At 36.8% G+C, this 19,322-nt stretch overlaps 1 protein-coding gene across 4 annotated transcripts in view; it reads left to right on the forward strand.

Moving 5' to 3' along the window:
• LYRM7 (LYR motif containing 7) overlaps window positions 1-19,322 on the forward strand; it is a 33,755-nt gene continuing 14,433 nt past the window's right edge. For 2 of the 4 annotated variants that reach the window (XR_015768156.1, XM_028103720.2), the window contains exons 1-4: window positions 5-272; window positions 7,966-8,038; window positions 9,745-9,815; window positions 14,362-14,443. Coding sequence is in view for 3 of the 4 variants with exons in the window: in XM_028103720.2 (XP_027959521.1) it covers window positions 255-272; window positions 7,966-8,038; window positions 9,745-9,815; window positions 14,362-14,443 (244 nt within the window). In the remaining variant the exon portion in view is untranslated. Of the gene's footprint in view, window positions 273-7,965; window positions 8,039-9,744; window positions 9,816-14,361; window positions 14,444-19,322 lie in introns of all 4 variants that reach the window. The other 2 variants (XM_088023247.1, XM_088023248.1) reach the window with 2 other exon arrangements.

Raw genomic sequence — 19,322 nt, forward strand, 5'->3', positions numbered from 1 at the left:
CGTTCTCCTCTCTCCAGTATTTGGGCTCGGCAGCTTCTCGCGGTCTTTGGTACCAGACTGCAGCCGTTTAGCAAACTCGTCTCCGGTGTCTCTCTGTGGAAGGCGAGGCTACAAAAGGGAATCTGCGCGGTGATTGGTTTCGGCACGTTAGGAACGTGACTTCGGGGAGTTGGATAGTCCACGCCGGGCAGTGATTGGTTGCCGAGAGGCGGGGCGGCTCGATCGCCGAAGTAGCCGCCGCGGTGAGGGGAGCCATGGGTCAGGCGGCCAAGGTGACAGGGCCCGGGGAGGGTTTGGGTTCTTTGCCGACGGGGAGGGAAAACGGGCGGCCTGGCGCAGGTTGTCTGGAATCTCAGTAGGTGTGGGTTCAGGGCCCTCCACGGAGCTTGTGAACGTTGCCGCTAAGGAGCCCGGTGACCACCTGCGAAGGGCGGGAGAAGGTTTGTGCTGGTGCGATGAGGGAGGGTGGCACCAGAGCTTCCCCACTCGTCGCCTGGGTACCGAAGTGTTTGTTTCTGCGCCATGCAAGTTCTGCCCCCGTTTCATCCCCACACCGAGTGTTTGAGGGACTTTTTTCCCGTCGTTGAGAGGTAGACGAGACGCCAAAGGCAGCCCTGCGCTGCAACCATCTACTGAGTGAAAGGTCGGATGAGGTGAAAAGTTTGGTCAGATAACCAGATAACCGGAAGGCACACCGAAGTGTGGCACCGAGGAAAGTGAATCCGGGCGGAATCACTTGCGAAACATCGACACCCACGGAGACAGAGCAGAGACCCGTGAGACCTGAGTGCTCGAAATGAGCTTGGGCAGTGATGTCCCCGCCAGGTGCTTCCCTGAGTACCTGGTGTCAGATTCATTTCTTGTCAAACTGATGCACGTTCCTGGCCGGCGCACACTTCTCAGGGACCAGCCATCCCTAACCTTGCGTATCAGCATGCCCAGTTTGGTCCTGTCTCTGTCACTGGCTGCAGTATAAGCATGGAAAGGGGGAAAAGGCCTGTTACCGTATAGTGAGGAAAAGCAGTGTTTATGGTTGGTCAATAATAAGCCACCACCGAGCGGTGCCTCCTGTACTACTGGCTTTGGTGTTCTCCGTACGTTTTAGTATATGTCACAGCACCAGTAGAAACAATTGTAAAGAATTACTCAGATAATTTGAGTGTCCATAGTAGCTATCACTAATACCTTACAGCCAACATTTAGTCTACACCGTCTAGGCACAGTGGATGCAACGATAGACAGACCACCTTTGCCTTCATAAAGAAATTTAGCAGGGGGGCTCCTGGGTGGCTCGGTTGGTTGGGCGTCTGCTTTCAGCTCAGGTCATGGTCCCAGAGTCCTGGGATCGAGCCCTGCATGGGGCTCCCTGCTCAGAGGAGAGCCTGCTTCTCCCTCCTTCTCTGCCAACTTGTGTTCTCTGTCTCTCTGTCAGATAAATAAATAAAATCTTTTTAAAAAATTTAGCAGGGAGGGAGATTTTGAATTGAAAATACAGTGTATTTTGTGAGCTTATAGTTGGGATTCAACCTCTCTAGAGGGATGAAAAAAAAAAAAGGAATCTTTTGGGACGCCTGGGTCGCTGAGTCAGTTAAGCGTCCTACTCTTGATCTCAGCCTAGGTCTTGATCTCAGGATCTTGAGATGGAGCCTATTTAAAAAAAAAAAAAAAAAAAAGTCTTTCATAGAATAAAAGTTAAGACCTGAAGTTTGATTAGAAATTAGCTAGAAGAAGAGAGGAAAGAGTATTCCAGAAAGAGGAAGTAGTATATGGAAAGTCCTTGATGTAGGAAGTTGCTTGGAAAACTTGAATTCAAAAGAAATTAAATAAGATTCATTCCAAAAACACTTTTGGGGAGGCCTACCATATATAGACGATACTTAGGGACCACAGCAAGTAAGCATTTGATTTCACATACTATGTAGTAAGTGCCCAGTGCTGTGGATGTACTCAGGAAGAGCATATAACCCAGAATTGGAAGAGATAGATAAGTAATAACTATCCAAAGTGAAACCTAGTTCAGAAATTTTCCCATATACCCCTAATATTAACCCATTATGTAAGAAAATTGAGACAAAAAGGCTGAGTAACTTGTCCAAGGTTACAATAAGTGGCAATGTCCTGTTCCAACTGATCTGTCTGTAGAGAATCCGCCTTCTGTATACATTACCTAAATTATCCAATTAGTATAAGTAAATGAGGAAGAGAAGATAATCTGTGACCTAGCTTTCTGCATTTAATAAAAATTTATTAACTCCAAGGTGATATTAGCTCTTAGAGTTCCAAGACAGTATTGATAACATTTTCTTATATTGGTTCTATTATTTTAAGTTTTTATTTAAATGCCAGTGAACCTACAGTGTAATGTTAGTTTCAGGTGTACACTACAGTGATTCAACACTTTCATACAACAAACACCTGGTTCCCAGCACAGCACGTGCACTCCTTAATCCCCATCACCTATTTAATCCGCTCCCGCCCCCCCATAACCATCAGTTTGTTCCCTATAGGTAAGAGTTTCTTTCTTGGTTTGCCTCTCCCTTTTTTTTTTCCCCCTTTACTCATTTGTTTTGCTTCTTAAATCCCACATATGAGTGAAATCATGGTATTTGTCTTTCTCTGACTTACTTTGCTTAGCATAACACTTTCTAGCTCCATCCACATCATAGCAAATAGCAAGGTTTCATTCTTTTTTAAGGCTGAGTAATATTCCATTGTATATTTATATGCCACTTCTTTATCCATTCATTAGTCGATGGACACTTGGGCTGTTTCCATAATTTTGCTATTGTAAGTAATGCTGCTATAAACATCAGGGTGCATATAACCCTTTGAATTAATATTTTTGTATTCCGTGGAACCTAGTATTGCAGTTGCTGGATCATAGGTTAGTTCTATCTTTAACTTTTTTTAGGAACCTCCACACTGTTTTCCAGAGTGGCTGTACCACTTTGCATTCCCACCAGCAGTGCAGGAGGGTTCCTCTTCCTCCACATCCTCACCAATATCTGTTATTTCTTGTATTTTGAGTTTGGCCATTCTGACAGGTGTGAGGTGGTATCTCTTGTAGTTTTGATTTGCATTTCTCTGATGATGAGTGATGCTAAGCATCTTTTCATGTGTCTGTTGGCCAGCTGTATGTCTTCTTTGGAAAGATGTCTATTCTTCTACCCCTTTTTTAACTAGATTATTCATTTTTTGGATGTTGGGTTTTATAAGTTCTTTGTATGTTTTGGGTACTAACCCTTTATCAGATATGTCATTTGCAAATATCTTCTCCCATTCCATAGGCTGCCTTTTAGTTTTATTGGTTGTTTCCTTCACTGTGCAAAAAGCTTTTTATTGTGATGTACTCCCAGTTGTTTATTTTTGCTTTTGTTTCCCTTGCGTCAGGAGACATATCTAGAAAGAAGTTGCTACAGCTGATGTCAAAGAGGTTAATGCCTGTGTTCTCCTCTAGGATTTTCATGGTTTCATGTTAATCCATTTTGAATTTATTCTTGTGTGTACTAGTTCTTAAATTAGGGATGCTGGCTGTTCTATTAATGAAATTTCTTTTTTCCCTAAAAAACAAGTAAAATGATTAGATTTTTTAAATTTTTATTTATTTGACAGAGAGAGACACAGCGAGAGGGGAACACAAGCAGGGGGAGTGGGGGAGGGAGAAGCAGGCTTTCCACTGAGCAGGGAGCCTGACATGGGACTCGATCCCAGGACCCTGGGATCATGACCTGAGCCGAAGGCAGACACTTAACGACTGAGCCACCCAGGTACCCTAAAATGATTAGATTTACTTAACTTTCCACTTTAGTCTTAATCCTGTGCAACTTATCTTCTACCACTCTTGTAATATTAAACTGCCTGGGTTTCTATGATACTCTATTACCTTTAAAGTCTGTATTTCTAGGGGCGCCTGGGTGGCTCAGTTGGTTAAGCGACTGCCTTCGGCTCAGGTCATGATCCTGGAGTCCCGGGATCGAGTCCCACATTGGGCTCACTGATCAGCAGGGAGTCTGCTTTTCCCTCTGACCCTCTCATGCTCTCTATCTCATTCTCTCTCTCAAATAAATAAATAAAATCTTAAAAAAAAACAGTCTGTATTTCTACAAACAATCTTTTCATGGCAGTCTCAGCTTTTACTGTCAAACACCTCAAAATTCTTTCAGTCTCTACATATCTCAGTTCCAAAGCCACTTCCATTTTTTAGGTACTCATTATAGCAGTACCCCACTTCCCAATACTAACATCTGTATTAGTTTCCTATGGCTGTTCTAACAAAGTACCACAAACTGGGTGGCTTAAAGCAACAGAATGGTATTGTCTCCACAGTCCTGGAGGCCAGAAGTCTGAAATGAAGGTGCCAGCAGAGCCATGCTTCCTCTGAAACTGGGTAGAATCTTTACTTCTTCCTAGCTTCTGATGGTGGCCATCAATCCCTGATGTTCATTGGCTTGTTGGCTTGCTGGCTCACTCTTGCTCCACTCTAATCTCTGCCTCTGTCTTTACTTGGCAGTCTGTGTGTGTGTCTCTGTGTTCACATGGCATTCATTTGCTGCTTCTTTTAAGGATACCAGTTATATTGTATTAGAGCCCACTTTAATGACCTCATCTTAACTTAATTCATCTGCAAAGACCCTATTTCCAAGTAAATTCACATTTTACAGGTACCAGGAATTAGGACTTCAGTATGTCCTTTGGGGAAACACAATTTAAGCTATAACAGTTTGGAAATACCACATTTTATTTACCTGTTCATGAATTGATAGAAATTTGAGTTTCTACTTTTTGTCGTGAATAATGCTGCTATGATTGTTCAAGTCCAAGTTTTTGTGTAAACATATGTTTTCATTTCTCTTGGGTATATAAGTGTCGAATTGCTAGATCAGGTGATAACATTATGTTTAATTTTTTGAGCAACTGCCAAACTGTTTTCCAAACAGCTGCAACATTTTACATTCCCACCAACAATGTATAAGAGTTCCAATTTCCTACATTCTTGCCAATACTCGTTACTGATTTTCTTTTTCATTACAGCCATTCTGCTGGGCTTAAGTGTACTTCACTGAGAATTAGATTTGTATTTCCCAGATGCCAGATCATATTGAGTGTCTTTTCATGGCCTTGATGACCATTTGTCTATCTTTAGAGAAATGTCTATTGAAATCCTTTGTCTTTGTTTTTATTGTTGAGTTGTAAAAGTTCTTTAAATGTTCCAGATAATAGCCCCTTACCAGATATATGGTTTGCAGATATTTTCTTCTTGTCAGGGCTTGTCTTATCTCTTTTTTGATAATGTTCTTTCCCTTTCTCTTTCTAAAATACTTTTTTTTAGTTTTTATAAAGTTGATAAATGTGTAAGGTTTAAGATATCAAAGTGTTACACAGAAACCAATAGGTGTATACTTCCTTCTACATACTCTCAATTCCTGCTCCCCAGAGGTAAGTGCTTTTAATCATTTTAGCTATTCTCACATTTACCTCCATGTTTCTAAAGAACATAAACTGCTATTCATTGTGTTTTTTTTTTCTTTTGGGAGATACTATTTATTGACTTTTAACAATAGAATTTGATGACTGAGCTCCCCTCTTAAACCTTAGTCCTCTCATTTACAAATTTTGGTGAATTAGTTTTCATTTTTTTAAGTTACTATGATTGTATAAAATTGTCCACAGCTGAGTCCTCTTACATTGCCTTTCTTTTCTAATTCTGTTTCTCTTGAAAATAATAACCTGGTTTTTATTATCATTGGTTAGTTTCCTACTTATCTCTTCCCAAAATCCATATCAGTTTGATTTTTTCCTGGGAACATCTTTTCTGGAGCAGTTCAACCTTTTGCTATAGTCTGGACTTTGCTTTGTAGGCTGGCTGCGCAAATGGTGACCTGTATTTGTCCTTCACCATCTTCTCTGTGTTGGATCACCTGCCTCACTGGTTCCCATGTTTTTTCTTTTGTAGTTCATCCCCTTGTTGTGGGGTACATCTTCTACAGCTTTACAAGAAAGGATGTATGGCAGATAAGAGACTTCGTATTTTCAAAAATGTCTCTTTGCCTTTGCAGTTAAATGGTAATTTGGCTATGTATGGTATTCTAAGCTGGAAATCTTTTTTTTTCTTTTTTTTTTTTTGGTGGGCAGCAACGCAAAGTTTATTGAGTGTTAGTAAAGTGATAGTACAAAGCTCCCAAAGAGGGAGGGAGCCCGAGAAGGTTGCCCTGGGCATTTTTTTTTTTTTTTTAACTTGAAGATCTTACACCATTGTCTTCTCACAGTGATGCTATTTAGAAGTCAGGTGTCATTCTGATTTTCTGTCCTTTCTATGTGAACAGTTTTTTATCTTCGAGATGTTTCTTTTTATTAGCATCGTACTGAACCTGTATCATGATGTACTATGGTATGGGTTTTGTGTTGGGCACTTGGAGCTTTTTCAGTCAAGTAACTGATGCACCTTACTCGGTAACATTTTCTTAATTTTTCCCTTTTTAATTTCTTTTGTCTATTTTCTCTGTCCTTTTTTTTTAAGATTTGTTTATTTATTTGAGAGAGAGAGAGAATCTTAAGCAGACTCCACGCTGAGTGCAGAGCCTGACGCAGGGCTCCATCCCAGGACCCTGAGATCATGACCTAAGCCAAAATCAATAGTCGGACACTTAACCGACTAACCCACCCAGGCACCCCTCTGTTCTTTCTTGTTGGAAATCCTATTAATGTAATTGTTGGTCCATCTGGACTACTCCCTTAATTTTGTTTTCTCACCTCGATTTCTGAGTTTTTATTCTACTTCTCGGCTGTTTTCTACCCTTAATATTTGCTGTCATTCATTTGATATCTGAGAGCTTTGGGGCATTTTCTGAATGTTCCTTTTTCAGTTTACTATGGCTTCTTTTTGTTGTTATTCCATCTCTGCAGTGACTTATGTTTCTGAGGAAGTTCATTTTGGTTGTTTGGTTTTTGTTTTTGTGTTTTTATGTTTTTTGCTTCATGTTTCCTGTTTCTCTTTTGGTGTCTGCCTTTGATGTTATAGGTTTTCTAATATATGTAAATACCTAAAACAATGCCTAGCACAGGGTATACTTAGTAAATAAATATTAGATATTTTATCTAGTGAATGGATTGGAGGGAAGAAGGGAATAGTGGCAGAGTGACAAATCTGTGTTAAGTAGTCTATGCAAGAGATGGGAGGGTCTGAACTTAAATAATTTTCAGGAATGGAGAATATTGAAAACATTAGAGAGACATTCCTAAAATTTCCACATGAAGAGTAATAGAGATTTAAAGAATTGTGTAGAAATTTCCAGCTTGAGAAACTCAGTGTCTTCTATTCTCTGAAATTGAAAAGACAGGAGAAAAAACAATATTGGGGGAACAATATTGAGTACGTTTTTAAACTTGAGAAGTGTGAGGTAGGCTTGGCCTAACACTAAAGCCTCTACACAATCTGTCTTCTACCAAAATGTCAGGCTCTTCTATTTTTTTAACAAAGTGTTAGAATATTCATAAGTCTCAGCATTCCACTTCTCTTTGGGAAATCACAATTACACTTTCCTAAATTATCTGAAACATCTTCCTTCTGGGCTCTCTTAAGATGTAATAAGTTCATGAGTTTGTGTATATGTGTGTAAAACTTTAAGAGCAGATGAAGGCCTCCATATGTTAAGAAAAGTGAGAACAAATACGTACCAGACTGACAAAGTTACTTTAGCAGACTGGTTTTGGCAGGGGGATTATTAACTTTTTAACCACCCTTGTTTTTTTTTCCAAAGAACTTGGTATTATTTTTGTAAATCTAATTTTTTTTTTAATTTAAAGATAAATAACGAAGGGAAAATTGTTTTGGCAAACCCTGGTTTTACCAGCTATTTTGAAAAATAGTCCAAGTAACTAAAGAGAAAAATACTTTCTAATCCTTGTAATTATATAAAATGTAAACTTTTTTTCTTTTGAGGTCTGAATTCTAATTTTTTTTCATAGGTTTTACAGCTCTTTAAAACATTACACAGGACCAGACAACGGGTTTTTAAAAATGATACCAGAGCATTAGAAGGTAGGTTTATTTTTCATCACGTTGGAGTAAGTCACTTCTTCACATGGCTGCTAATATATCCAAGAGAACTTGTATGGTCAAGACCCATCTTAGAGAGTGATCTTCATATCTCTCCCCTAATTTTCTTATGTTTTATGAAGATTAGTTTACATTACACTACTTTGAGGAGTATCTACTTAAAGAAAATTTTTAAAGATCTAGTTTTTATAAAGAATCAGAAAAGATCAGAATTTTAGCATGCTCCATTGCTTGTCAAGCCGTTAAACTTATTTCTCTCTATTATATAATCACATTTTCACACTCTCTAGGACCAGATACTTCCATATTATTAATTCCTTGTGTCATTCCAGAAATGAAAGCAGCTGTGAAAAAGAATCTATCCCAAATGTTTACAAATTTAGTATTTCACTGTTTTAAGTGGCTTTTATCATATCTAAAAGTCAGAGTTCTAAAGCTTAGGTTATGTGTTGGTCATGTGCAGTATCTATCTTCGTATATTTCGTTTTCTTTTTTTTTTTTTTTAAGATTTTATTTATTTGAAAGAGAGAGAGCACAAGCTAGGAGGACAGGCAGAGGGGGAGGGAGAAACAGGCTCCCTGCTGAGCAGGGAGCTCAATGCGGGGTTCAATCCAGGAACCCTGTGATCGTGACCTGAGCTGAAGGTAGACGCTTAACCAACCAAGCCACCCAGGCGCCCCATCTATCTTCATATATTTCTAAAACTCTTTAAGTGGGTACCTAGGTAGTATCCCCACTGTCCCTAGGAATTCAAGTTTTTGTAATTCACCAAGACCAATTTCTTGAATATTAAAGTATATGCTTCATATTGTATATGCTTTACCAAATTCATTTAGTTCTTCATATATCCCTGTGGGGTAGTTACTACTATAATTTGTTTTTTTCCAATGAGAAAACTGACAAAATGTGAAAGGATTTGTCCCACATCATACTTGGGAGAGGTAGAGCTAGGATTTAGCCTAAGCAGTTTGGCTCCAAATCCCAAATTTTCAGCACCTAATATTGAAATATATAAAGCATAGAAGGAGGGTTTCTGGCTATTCTCCATCAACAGCACTTCAAGTGTTATTAAGTGACATAAGAAAAGCTAACATTGCATAGTTACTAAGCACTTTACATGGGTTGTTCCATTAAATGCTCACAGCAACAATAAGGCACTTGTCAGATTAGACTAAATTATGCTGTAATGATGCCAAAGTATCAGTGGTTTACATGAACAAAGGTTTATTTATCACTCACTTTACATGCCAGCCAAACCACTTTTATATATATTTTGGTGCTATGTCTTTATTTTATTTGTGTGTGTGTGTGTGTGTGTGTGTGGTTTAACATGTTTGTATGTATTGAATTTTGCCATCTTAAAGCATTTTAACTTTTTAGATTCATGGAAAGAAATTATTAAATGGGATTCATTAGAATCTGATAGCTAGAGGTATATAAATGAAATTGGAAGTAAAAAGCAGGAAACGAAAGTATTTGTATATTAGGTTTAATTAAAAATTTACCAGCCTGTCAAAAGCTTTCTAGGACAGTTTTTTTTTTAAAAAAAAGTCTTATTTTTATAATTAGTTTCACATAGGGCAAAACTTTCGACTACTAGAGAAGTAGTTATAATGAATAAGGTATAAATTCTTGGGACAGGAATTATAAATTAGAAGAGAAATAATTATATTTTTTTCTTTCTCTAGCAGCCAGAATAAAGATAAATGAAGAATTCAAAAATAATAAAAGTGAAACTTCTCCCAAGAAAATAGAAGAGGTATAGTAATTGAGTCTTTCAATTATGATAAAGCCCTTATAAATTTTCTTAGAAAATGATGAAAATAGAGGGGTTATATGAAATAAAGATTATTACTTGGTAGTTATATCACAACTATAGATAACCTCCACTTGTTTGGTATGGCTCACCTCTTTAGGGCCATCTGCTACACCCTTAAGACAGCAAGTTGCCAGTGTACAAAACATGGATGTAGCTATGGTCAAATCAAGAGCAGCTCAACCAACCCAGAAACCCACAGAAATTCTATCTTTACCTAAGGCAAGTGACTAAAACTAAGGAGCATGCGTATTAGAACTACAGAAGGAATTTCTGTCCATTTAGCTCAGCTAGACAGACTTTTTTTTAATTCCTAACTATGCAGTGAGAGTTAATCAGCCAGAATTCATGAACTAGTCCTGCTTTGCCATTTGGTCACTTGCTCTAGTTGAAGACAGTCTACTGACACTGATCAGTGAGCTTCTTAATACGCCCAGTACATGTTCATTTAAAAAATGCACAATGATTCCTTTTTTGTGTAAAATCATACTGCATATACATACATATTGTCTCTATTTTGAGCTTCCTAAATGTTTCTGTACAATTTACTTATACTTTGTATAAATGTAGGAAAAGGACACTTAGGAGGAAAACAAAAAATGGAAAATTATTTGCAGGGGCAGTCATAATTCCAAGAATTGGTTTGATAAAGAGGGAGGTACAAATTAGAATCTTCCATGTTTAATAAAATTTCTACATGTTAAAAATTTTTTAGAAAAAAATGCATTTCTTTTTGGTAGAGAAAAATGCTGTTTTTAGAATAGTAAATATCTGTAATAATCAAGTTAATGAGTCAAAATGAGATAGCCTAATTGTTTCTATCCCTCCTATATAAAGAAGAAAGGGAAAGATTTCATTTAACCATCTGATAGGGCAAACAGGGACTGTGTAATTTTTATTCATGGCAGAAGTTAAGATGACATCATAATCAAGTCATAACTTGAAGTTAAAAGATGTATACAAAAGTTTGTATTTGCTATTCAGTAGGCTGATTAATAACAATATGGTAATTATTTTTAAATTTTGAAATCATAAATTTTTAAATTGACATGTCTTTCTATCAACTATAAATGCCTTTTACTTGTAAAGCACTAATTTAACATAAAGCAGTCTAGAAATGACCTTTTTGTTATATACAAATGTGTATTTTATATAATTCTGCATAGATTAAATATTTAGTAGTTTTTAGTAAATTGCACTGTTATTGTTATGTATTGGAAGGTTCATGAAGTCTTGGCACCACAAAGAATCTTAGGTATCTTTTATACCAGCAGTTCTTAAACTGTTTGGTCACAAGACCCTTTTTACCTTCTTAAAAGTTGAGGACCCCAAAAAGTAAGTTTCATGTGGTATGCCTTTCGATTTTTATCTTAGTAGAAATTAAAACTGAGAGATTTTTGAAATACGTATTTTTTGTCTAAAAATAATAAGCTCATTACGTGGTAACAAATATACTCTTTATGGAAAATAACTATATTTTCAAAACACTTAGTGAGAAGAGTGGGCACTGTTTTACCATTTTGCAAATCTCTTTAAAGTCTGGCTTAATTCTCTCTCTGTCTCTCAAATAATAATAATTCAATAATAAATAAAATCTTTAAAAACAAACAAACAAACAAACATCTGCCTTTGGCTCGGGTCATGATCCTGGAATCCCAGGATCAAGCCCAGCATCGGGCTCCCTGCTCAGCAGGGAGTGTGCTTCTCCCTCTACCACTCCCCTGCTCATGTTTTCTCTCTCTCTCTTTTCTCTCTCTCTCTCACTCTCTCTCTCAAATAATAATAAATAAAATCTTTAAAGTCTGTCTTAATAGAAGGCAGCTCAATTCTCATATCTGCTTCCTCATTCAATCTGGTGCAATGTTTTTTAGGTTGAAATATATGAAGAAAATTCAGCCTCACACAGATAAAGTTGGAAAAGAGTTAGGAGTATAAATAGCCTTTCAAATAAATTGTGAATATTCTTTGATACTACACCTCAACAAATAGTAAACTTCCTTAAAGGTTAGTTGCATTGTGGAACTCTGTTTGCTGTTAGACCAGTGGGTGGAGAGAGGTAGATAGGTAGGTAAGCAGATAGATAGATTCTTTTTTTTTTTTGCTCCAGGATTCATACAGACCACCTCCTGCTCATCCTTTCTGATTTCCCCTTATCCCTTATTCCTCAACAAGCCTTGTTTCCTGCCTTAGACCTATGAGTAGACTCGGTTTATGCACCTTCAGTGGATCAGGAGGCCCATTTTTATTCTTTCTCTCTCCTGCTAAGTCCCGTCTCACATGTGTTGGGAGTTGAGGCTTTGCTTTTCCACACCTTCTCCATGTTAATTAATGGCTGCTCCCACCTTTTAATGCTCAGACCAAAGAACTTGGTGTTCTCTTTCTTTTTTTTTTTTTTTTTAAAGATTTTATTTATTTATTTGAGAAGGAGAGAATGAGAGACAGAGAGCACAAGAGGGAAGAGGGTCAGAGGGAGAAGCAGGCTCCCTGCTGAGCAGGGAGCCCGATGCGGGACTCGATCCCGGGACTCCAGGATCATGACCTGAGCCGAAGGCAGTCGCTTAACCAACTGAGCCACCCAGGCGCCCTGGTGTTCTCTTTCTTGATTGCCCTCTTTCTCTCACACTTAATATCCAACCTGTCAGCCAATTTTCTTGACTTCAAAATATATCCAGAATTCGACCACTTCTCATCCTACCCATCATTATCTCCTAGTTCAAGCCACTATCCTCTTTCACTAGATTGTTACAACAGCCTCCTAGTGGGTCTCCCTGCTTCCTCCCTAACACCCTGGAGCCTATTCTCAGTACTTTTAAAGGCAGATTGAGCCTTTTAAATAAAAAGGCATATCCCATCACTCCTGTACTCACAACCCCCAAAGCTTCTCATCCCAAAGTAAAATCTAAGGTGCTTACCATGATCTATAAGATCATATCATCCGGGGGCGCCTGGGTGGCTCAGTCGTTAAACGTCTGCCTTCAGCTCAGGTCATGATCTCAGGGTCCTGGGATCGAGCCCCGCATCGGGCTCCCTGCTCAGCTGGGAGCCTGCTTCTCCCTCTCCCACTCCCCCTGCTTGTGTTCCTTCTCTAGCTGTCTCTCTCTGTCAAATAAATAAATAAAATCTTAAAAAAAAAAACTATATCATTTGACCTCTATTAACTACCCACCTTAGCCCCCTCCATCCCTGTTACTCTTACAGTCTCAGTGCATTGAGGGTACTTGAATTTACCAAGAACTTTCCTGTCTCAGGGCATTTATGCTGTTGCTTATTCCTAGGATGTTCTTCTCCACATGCCCTTAAGTCTTCATTAGTAGACCAATAGATTTAATCTGTCTTTCTCTTTATTTATTTATTTATTTATTTATTTATTTATTTATTAGAGAGAGAATGAGAGACAGAGAGCACAAGAGGGAAGAGGGTCAGAGGGAGAAGCAGACTCCCCGCTGAGCAGGGAGCCCGATATGGGACTCGATCCCGGGACTCCAGGATCATGACCTGAGCCGAAGGCAGCCGCTTAACCAACTGAGCCACCCAGGCGTCCTGTCTTTCTCTTTGAATGGACCTTTTACCATGCATGATTTTGTAACGTCTTGCACCATTGATTTGGAGAATACAGGTTCACCAACGAATGCCTATCTTCCAAATGTTAACATAATTCAGTGTGTAATATTTTAAAATTATATTCATTAATATTAATATCTATCTCATCAGAAAAATCCATAAGCATTGAAAAACTATCAAGCTCATGGTGGCAGATATAGTTTCCCTAGAATTCTAATTTTTTCTTGAAAACTTGAATTTTACCATTGTCAGCAAATACAATTAGTTGTTTTCTTGAAATAACAGAGTCAGCTCATTCATTTTCAAGAAAATGTTCAAGATGTTACAAAATAATGCATGGTAAAAATCTGTTGGTCTACTAATGAAGACTTAAGGGCATGTGGAGAAGAATATCCTAGGAATAAGCAACAGCATAAATGCCCTGAGACAGGAAAGTTCTTGGTAAATTCAAGTCCCTCAGGGGTCCACAGCTTTGAGAATCTTTGTTCTAGTCCACTTCATCATTTTGCATATGATAATTTCTGAAACTTAAAGAGAACTTAAAGGCCTTATACTTAATGATAGAGCTATGGTATCCAAGTATTCCGACTCCTAGTTCAGTATTATTTCTCGTGTTTAGAACATCCAGCTCTATAAAAGAAAGATTCAACCCTCTCCCAAAGAAAACAGCATTTTGAACATATAAAATATATATTCCAACAAAAAAAACACTCTGAATCTATTTTGGAACAAAATATGGAACGGATGTATAAAAGTTAAAAGTACACATATGTCTGAGTTTCTGTATGCTTGGAATGGTTAGAAAAAGTTAAAGGCAGTATTACTTAAAAAGAATTAACAGTAAATTTACAGTTTTCAAAAACAGTGCATTCATAAGGACCACTGAAAAAATACCCAAAGGATTTATTCTGTTTGGTTTTCTTAACAGCTAATAAAAATAGGTTCCGATGTTGAATTGTTACTCAGAACATCTGTTATACAAGGTATTCACACAGACTACAATACACTGAGTAAGTAAAATTAAACAATAATATTTTCTGACTTCATTGTATTTTAAAATACTCAGCAATTGCCTCACTTCTAATGCTGATTAGTAAAACAGCTTGATTTTGCTAGACAATGTGCTATATCTTTATACATTTGTAAGACTACCATTTTTAAATGCTAGATTATAAAACTTTGTTTTCCTAGATTTTTTTTCTTTTTCTTTTTTAAATTTATTTTTTCTTCTTAATTTTAACCACTGGTTACATTACAGAACTGTAGTTAAAAGACAATATGACCAGTTTTTCATCATATTTATTTGGGGTTCTTAACTATTATGTTATTTATCACCTACTTAAACTGTTACCATTTATCACCTACTTATCACTTACTATTCTTTACCTTTTATTCTATGATTAAAGTTATTTTAAAAATGATTATAGGAAATAGAAATATAGTTGAGGATCCTCCATTATACCTCCAGACTCCTTGTAGGACTTCAGCAGAATTTTCTTTTTTTTTTTTTAAAGATTTTATTTATGTATTTGACAGAGAAAGACACAGCGAGAGAGGGAACACAAGCAGGGGGAGCGGGAGAGGGAGAAGCAGGCTTTCCCACTGAGCAGGGAGCCCAATGCGGGGCTCGATCCCAAGGGCCTGGGATCATGACCTGAGCCGAAGGCAGACACTTAACGACTAAGCCACCCAGGCGCCCCTCAGCAGAATGTTTATGTCACATTATATTTTGTTTTCATTGCCTGAAGTATCTTTGGGGACAACAACAACAAAAAAGATGATATTCAAATTTTTGAAAAGTTTCTTTTTTTTTTAAAGTGAACTATCAAAGTATAACATACAAACAGAAAAGTGCACAATTTATAACTATACAGCCAGTGAATTTTCACAAAGTGAAATATCCATGTAACCAACATCTACAGTAAGCTGTTTAATAATATTACCAGTATCTCCAAAACCCCTCATGTCCTCATGTCTTTTCCAGATACTCCCTTCCAACAAGCTAACCACTATCCTATTAATATTATAGATTTTTAACTTAATATAATAAAACGTTTGAACTTCATATAAATGGAATCATATAGGATTACTGTTTTGTCTAGTTTCTTTTAGCATTGTGTTTGTGAGATTCATCTGTATCGTTGTGTATAGCAACATTTCTATGACTATTCTTTGAATATACCACAATTTATCCTTCGTTTTCATTTGGGTTGCTCCTAGTTCTGGACTATAATGAATATTGATTCTTTGAACATTATTGACTGTGCCTTTTAGATTAAAATTTATACATATATGAAAATTAAAATGTACACATATTTACACAAACATGTACATACGTGTATACATATATATACAAACATATATATATACAGTTGACCCTTAAACTGTGCAAGGGCTAGGGTTGCTGACCTCCTGCACATTAGAAAATTCATATATAGGGGCGCCTGGGTGGCTCAACTGGTTAAGCGTCCAACTATTGATGTCAGCTCAAGTCATGATCTCAGGGTCCTGGGATAGAGCCCCATGTCAGGCTCCGCCCTGGGCCTGGAGCCTGCTTAAAATTCTCTCTCTCCCTCTCCCTCTGCCACTGCCCACTGCTTGATCTCTCTCTCTCTATTTAAAAAAAAAAAAAATTCATGTATAACTTTTGCCTACCCAGAAACTTAACTACTGATAGCCAGCTGTTATGAAAAGCCTTACTGATAACATAAACAGTACATTAACACATGTTTTATATGTTATATGTATTATATATTATAGTCTTAAAATAAAGTAAGCTGGAAAAAGAATTATTAAAATCATAAGGAAGAGAAAAGACATTTATAGTACTACACTGTATTTATCAAAAAAATTAATATATGATACTGCTAACCAGTTTTCCAAAGTGGTTAGACTAATTTACACTTCCAGCAGCAGTGTCTGGCTCCAGTTGCTTGACGTCCTCACCAACACTTGGTACTCTGCATCTTTAATTTTAGCCTTTCTGGTAGTTGTATAATGGTATTGCATTGTGATTTTAATTTATATTGCTTTGGTAACTAATGAAGTACTAGCAACTTTTCAGTTGTTAAATGGCCGTTTGGATATTCTCCTTTATGAAGTGTCTGTTCAAGTCTTTTTCCCATTTTTCCGAGGGGTTATCTGCCTTTTTATTATTGATTTGAAGAAATTCTTCGTATGTTCTGAATATGTATTCTTTGTTGGATATGTATTTTATAGGAATCTTCTACTTAATGGCTTGCTTTTTGTTTTGGTAATGTTGTCTTTTGATAAGAAGTTCTTAATTTTAATGTGATCCAGTTTGTCTGTTTTTTCATTTATGATTGGTACTTTTGAGTCTTGTTTAAGAAATCTTTGCCTATCTCAAGCAAGGTCATAAAGAGATTCTCCTATGCTTTCTTCCCAAAGCTTTATTGTTTGATCTTTTCCATTTGGTGGTTTCTATCAACTAGAGTTGATTTTTGTATATGGTGTGAGATAGAAGTGAAGATTTTCTTTTTTTAATTGAAGTATAGTTGACACCATGTTATGTTAGTTTCTGGTGCACAACATAGTGATATGACAACACTGTACATGCTGTGCTAATCCCAGATGTAGCTACCATTTGTCACCACACAGCACTATTACACTACCATTGACAGTATTCCCTATCCATACCTTTTATCCCTGTGACTTACTTATTTCATAACTGGAAGCCTGTACCTCCCACTCCCCTTCACCCCCTTTTTTGCCCATTCCCCCACCACTATCCCCTCTGGCAACCACCAGTTCTCTGTATTTATAGGTCTCTTTCTGCTTTTTTTATTCATTGTTGTTGTTGTTGTTTCGTTCCACATAGAAGTGAAATCATAAGCTTTTTGTCAAAAATTATTTTTTTACATGTGAATGTCCATTTAATCCAGCATCATTTATTGAGAAGACCACTTTCTCCCCACTGCACTGCAGGATCACCTTTGTTGTAAAATCAGATAACTATATATGCATATATCTGTTTCTGAACTTTATAATCTATATAACTAGTTTTTGTATCCATGCATCATATGCCATAATGTCTTAATTATTATAGCCTCATAATAAATCTTGATATTTAGTAGTATACGTTCTATAGAGCTTTAAAGTTATTTTTAGTTCATGAGAATTTATCAGAAGTTATTAGATCTGAGTTGTATTTATAAAAGCGGTAAACAGTTAATCTAAATTGCAAATTTTAGTCATAATCTTTAATCTTAATAATGATTGTTAGAGCTTTTGCATAATATAGCCAACATTTTATGCAAGTAGTCACAGCTAAATGTTATTTTTATCATTTTAAAAAAAAGTATTTTTATTTATATGAATAAAAATTGAGGTTATTTCAACTAACTAAATTTGATATCTATACTTCTCATGCCTTGTTTTAGATATGACAATATTGGTTTAAATTTCTTTTTATCTATTGGTTTTTGTATAATTTAATTTTCCCACAAGATTGAAAATTTTGACTCTTTCATGGTAATTAGTATAGAATGCTGTATTACCTTAATAATAGCCTCATTCTTTCTATTAAGAGATATATGGGTCTCTTTTTCTTAATTTATTCCTGTGGGTCCAAGATATAACAAATTTGATTTTTTAATCTGTTTTACAATCACTTTAAGCAAATCTCTCCACAAATTTTAGCAATGTCTATACTGGTATACAGAAATGAATTCTGCTACTTGGCTAAAAAGTAGAGTTGTGATAGTGTGTTTCTAAAAAATAATCAGATAATGTCCCAATGTGAAAAATAATAGCAATTGAAAATAATTAAATTAAACTTCATTTGCAAGAATAATCACCAAGTTCAGTAACAGCTACATGAATTTTATTTTATTTTTTTAAGATTTTATTTATTTATTTGACAGAGAGACAGGAACAGAAGCGGGGGAGTGGGAGAGGGAGAAGCAGGCTTCCCGCGGAGCAGGGAGCCCAATGTGGGACTCCATCCCAGGACCCTGGGACCATGACCTGAGCCGAAGGCAGACGCTTAACGACTGAGCCACCCAGGCGCCCTGCATGAATTTTAAATCCATGTCTCTTTTTCCTTCCCTTTCAAATAATAACTACAGTGGAAATAAAATAAAATACCTACTAAGAACTCTTTATACTAAATAACTTCTCATTTTTTCCTTTTTTTTTTATTTTATTTATTTATTTGATAGAGAGGGAGATAGCCAGAGCAGGAACACAAGCAGGGAGAGTGGGAGAGGGAGAAGCAGGCTTCCCGCGAAGTGGAGTGCCCGATGCGGGAACCGATCCCAGGACCCCGGGATCACGACCTGAGCCGAAGGCAGACGCTTAACGACTGAGCCATCCAGGCGCCCCTCATTTTTTCCTTTATTTTTTTTTTTTAAGTAAGCACCATGCCCAGTGGGCTTGAACTCATGACCCTGAGATCAGGAGTCACATGCTCTACTGACTGAGCCAACCAGGAGCCCCTCTCATTTTTTCCTTTTTTAAAAAAAAATCACATCGCTATCCTTGCAGATAATTACAAGTTTCTTATTACAGACCAAATAATTTCATCATTTGAGAAAAACTCATTTTTTAAAACTTTAAAAAATTAAAAATAAAATGCTGATACTTTACAATCTCAATTCCGATATAGTTAACATACAGTATTATATTAGTTTCAGGCATACAATATAGTGATTCAACAATTCTATACATTACTCAGTTCTCATGATAAGTATACTTTTAATCTCCTTCACCTATTTTACCCTTCCCCCTGCCCACCTCCCCTCTGGTAATCATCAATTTATTCTCTAGAGTTAAAGGTTTGTTTCTTGGGTTATCTCTTTTTTCTCTGTTCATTTGTTTCTTAAATTCCACATATGAGTGAAATTATATGCTATTTCTCTTTCTCTGACT

This window comes from Eumetopias jubatus, unplaced genomic scaffold (assembly GCF_037043125.1).
Source record: "Eumetopias jubatus isolate StellerSeaLion01/CBP00866 unplaced genomic scaffold, mEumJub1_p1.0 scaffold_5, whole genome shotgun sequence".
In the NCBI taxonomy this organism is placed as follows: domain Eukaryota; kingdom Metazoa; phylum Chordata; class Mammalia; order Carnivora; family Otariidae; genus Eumetopias; species Eumetopias jubatus.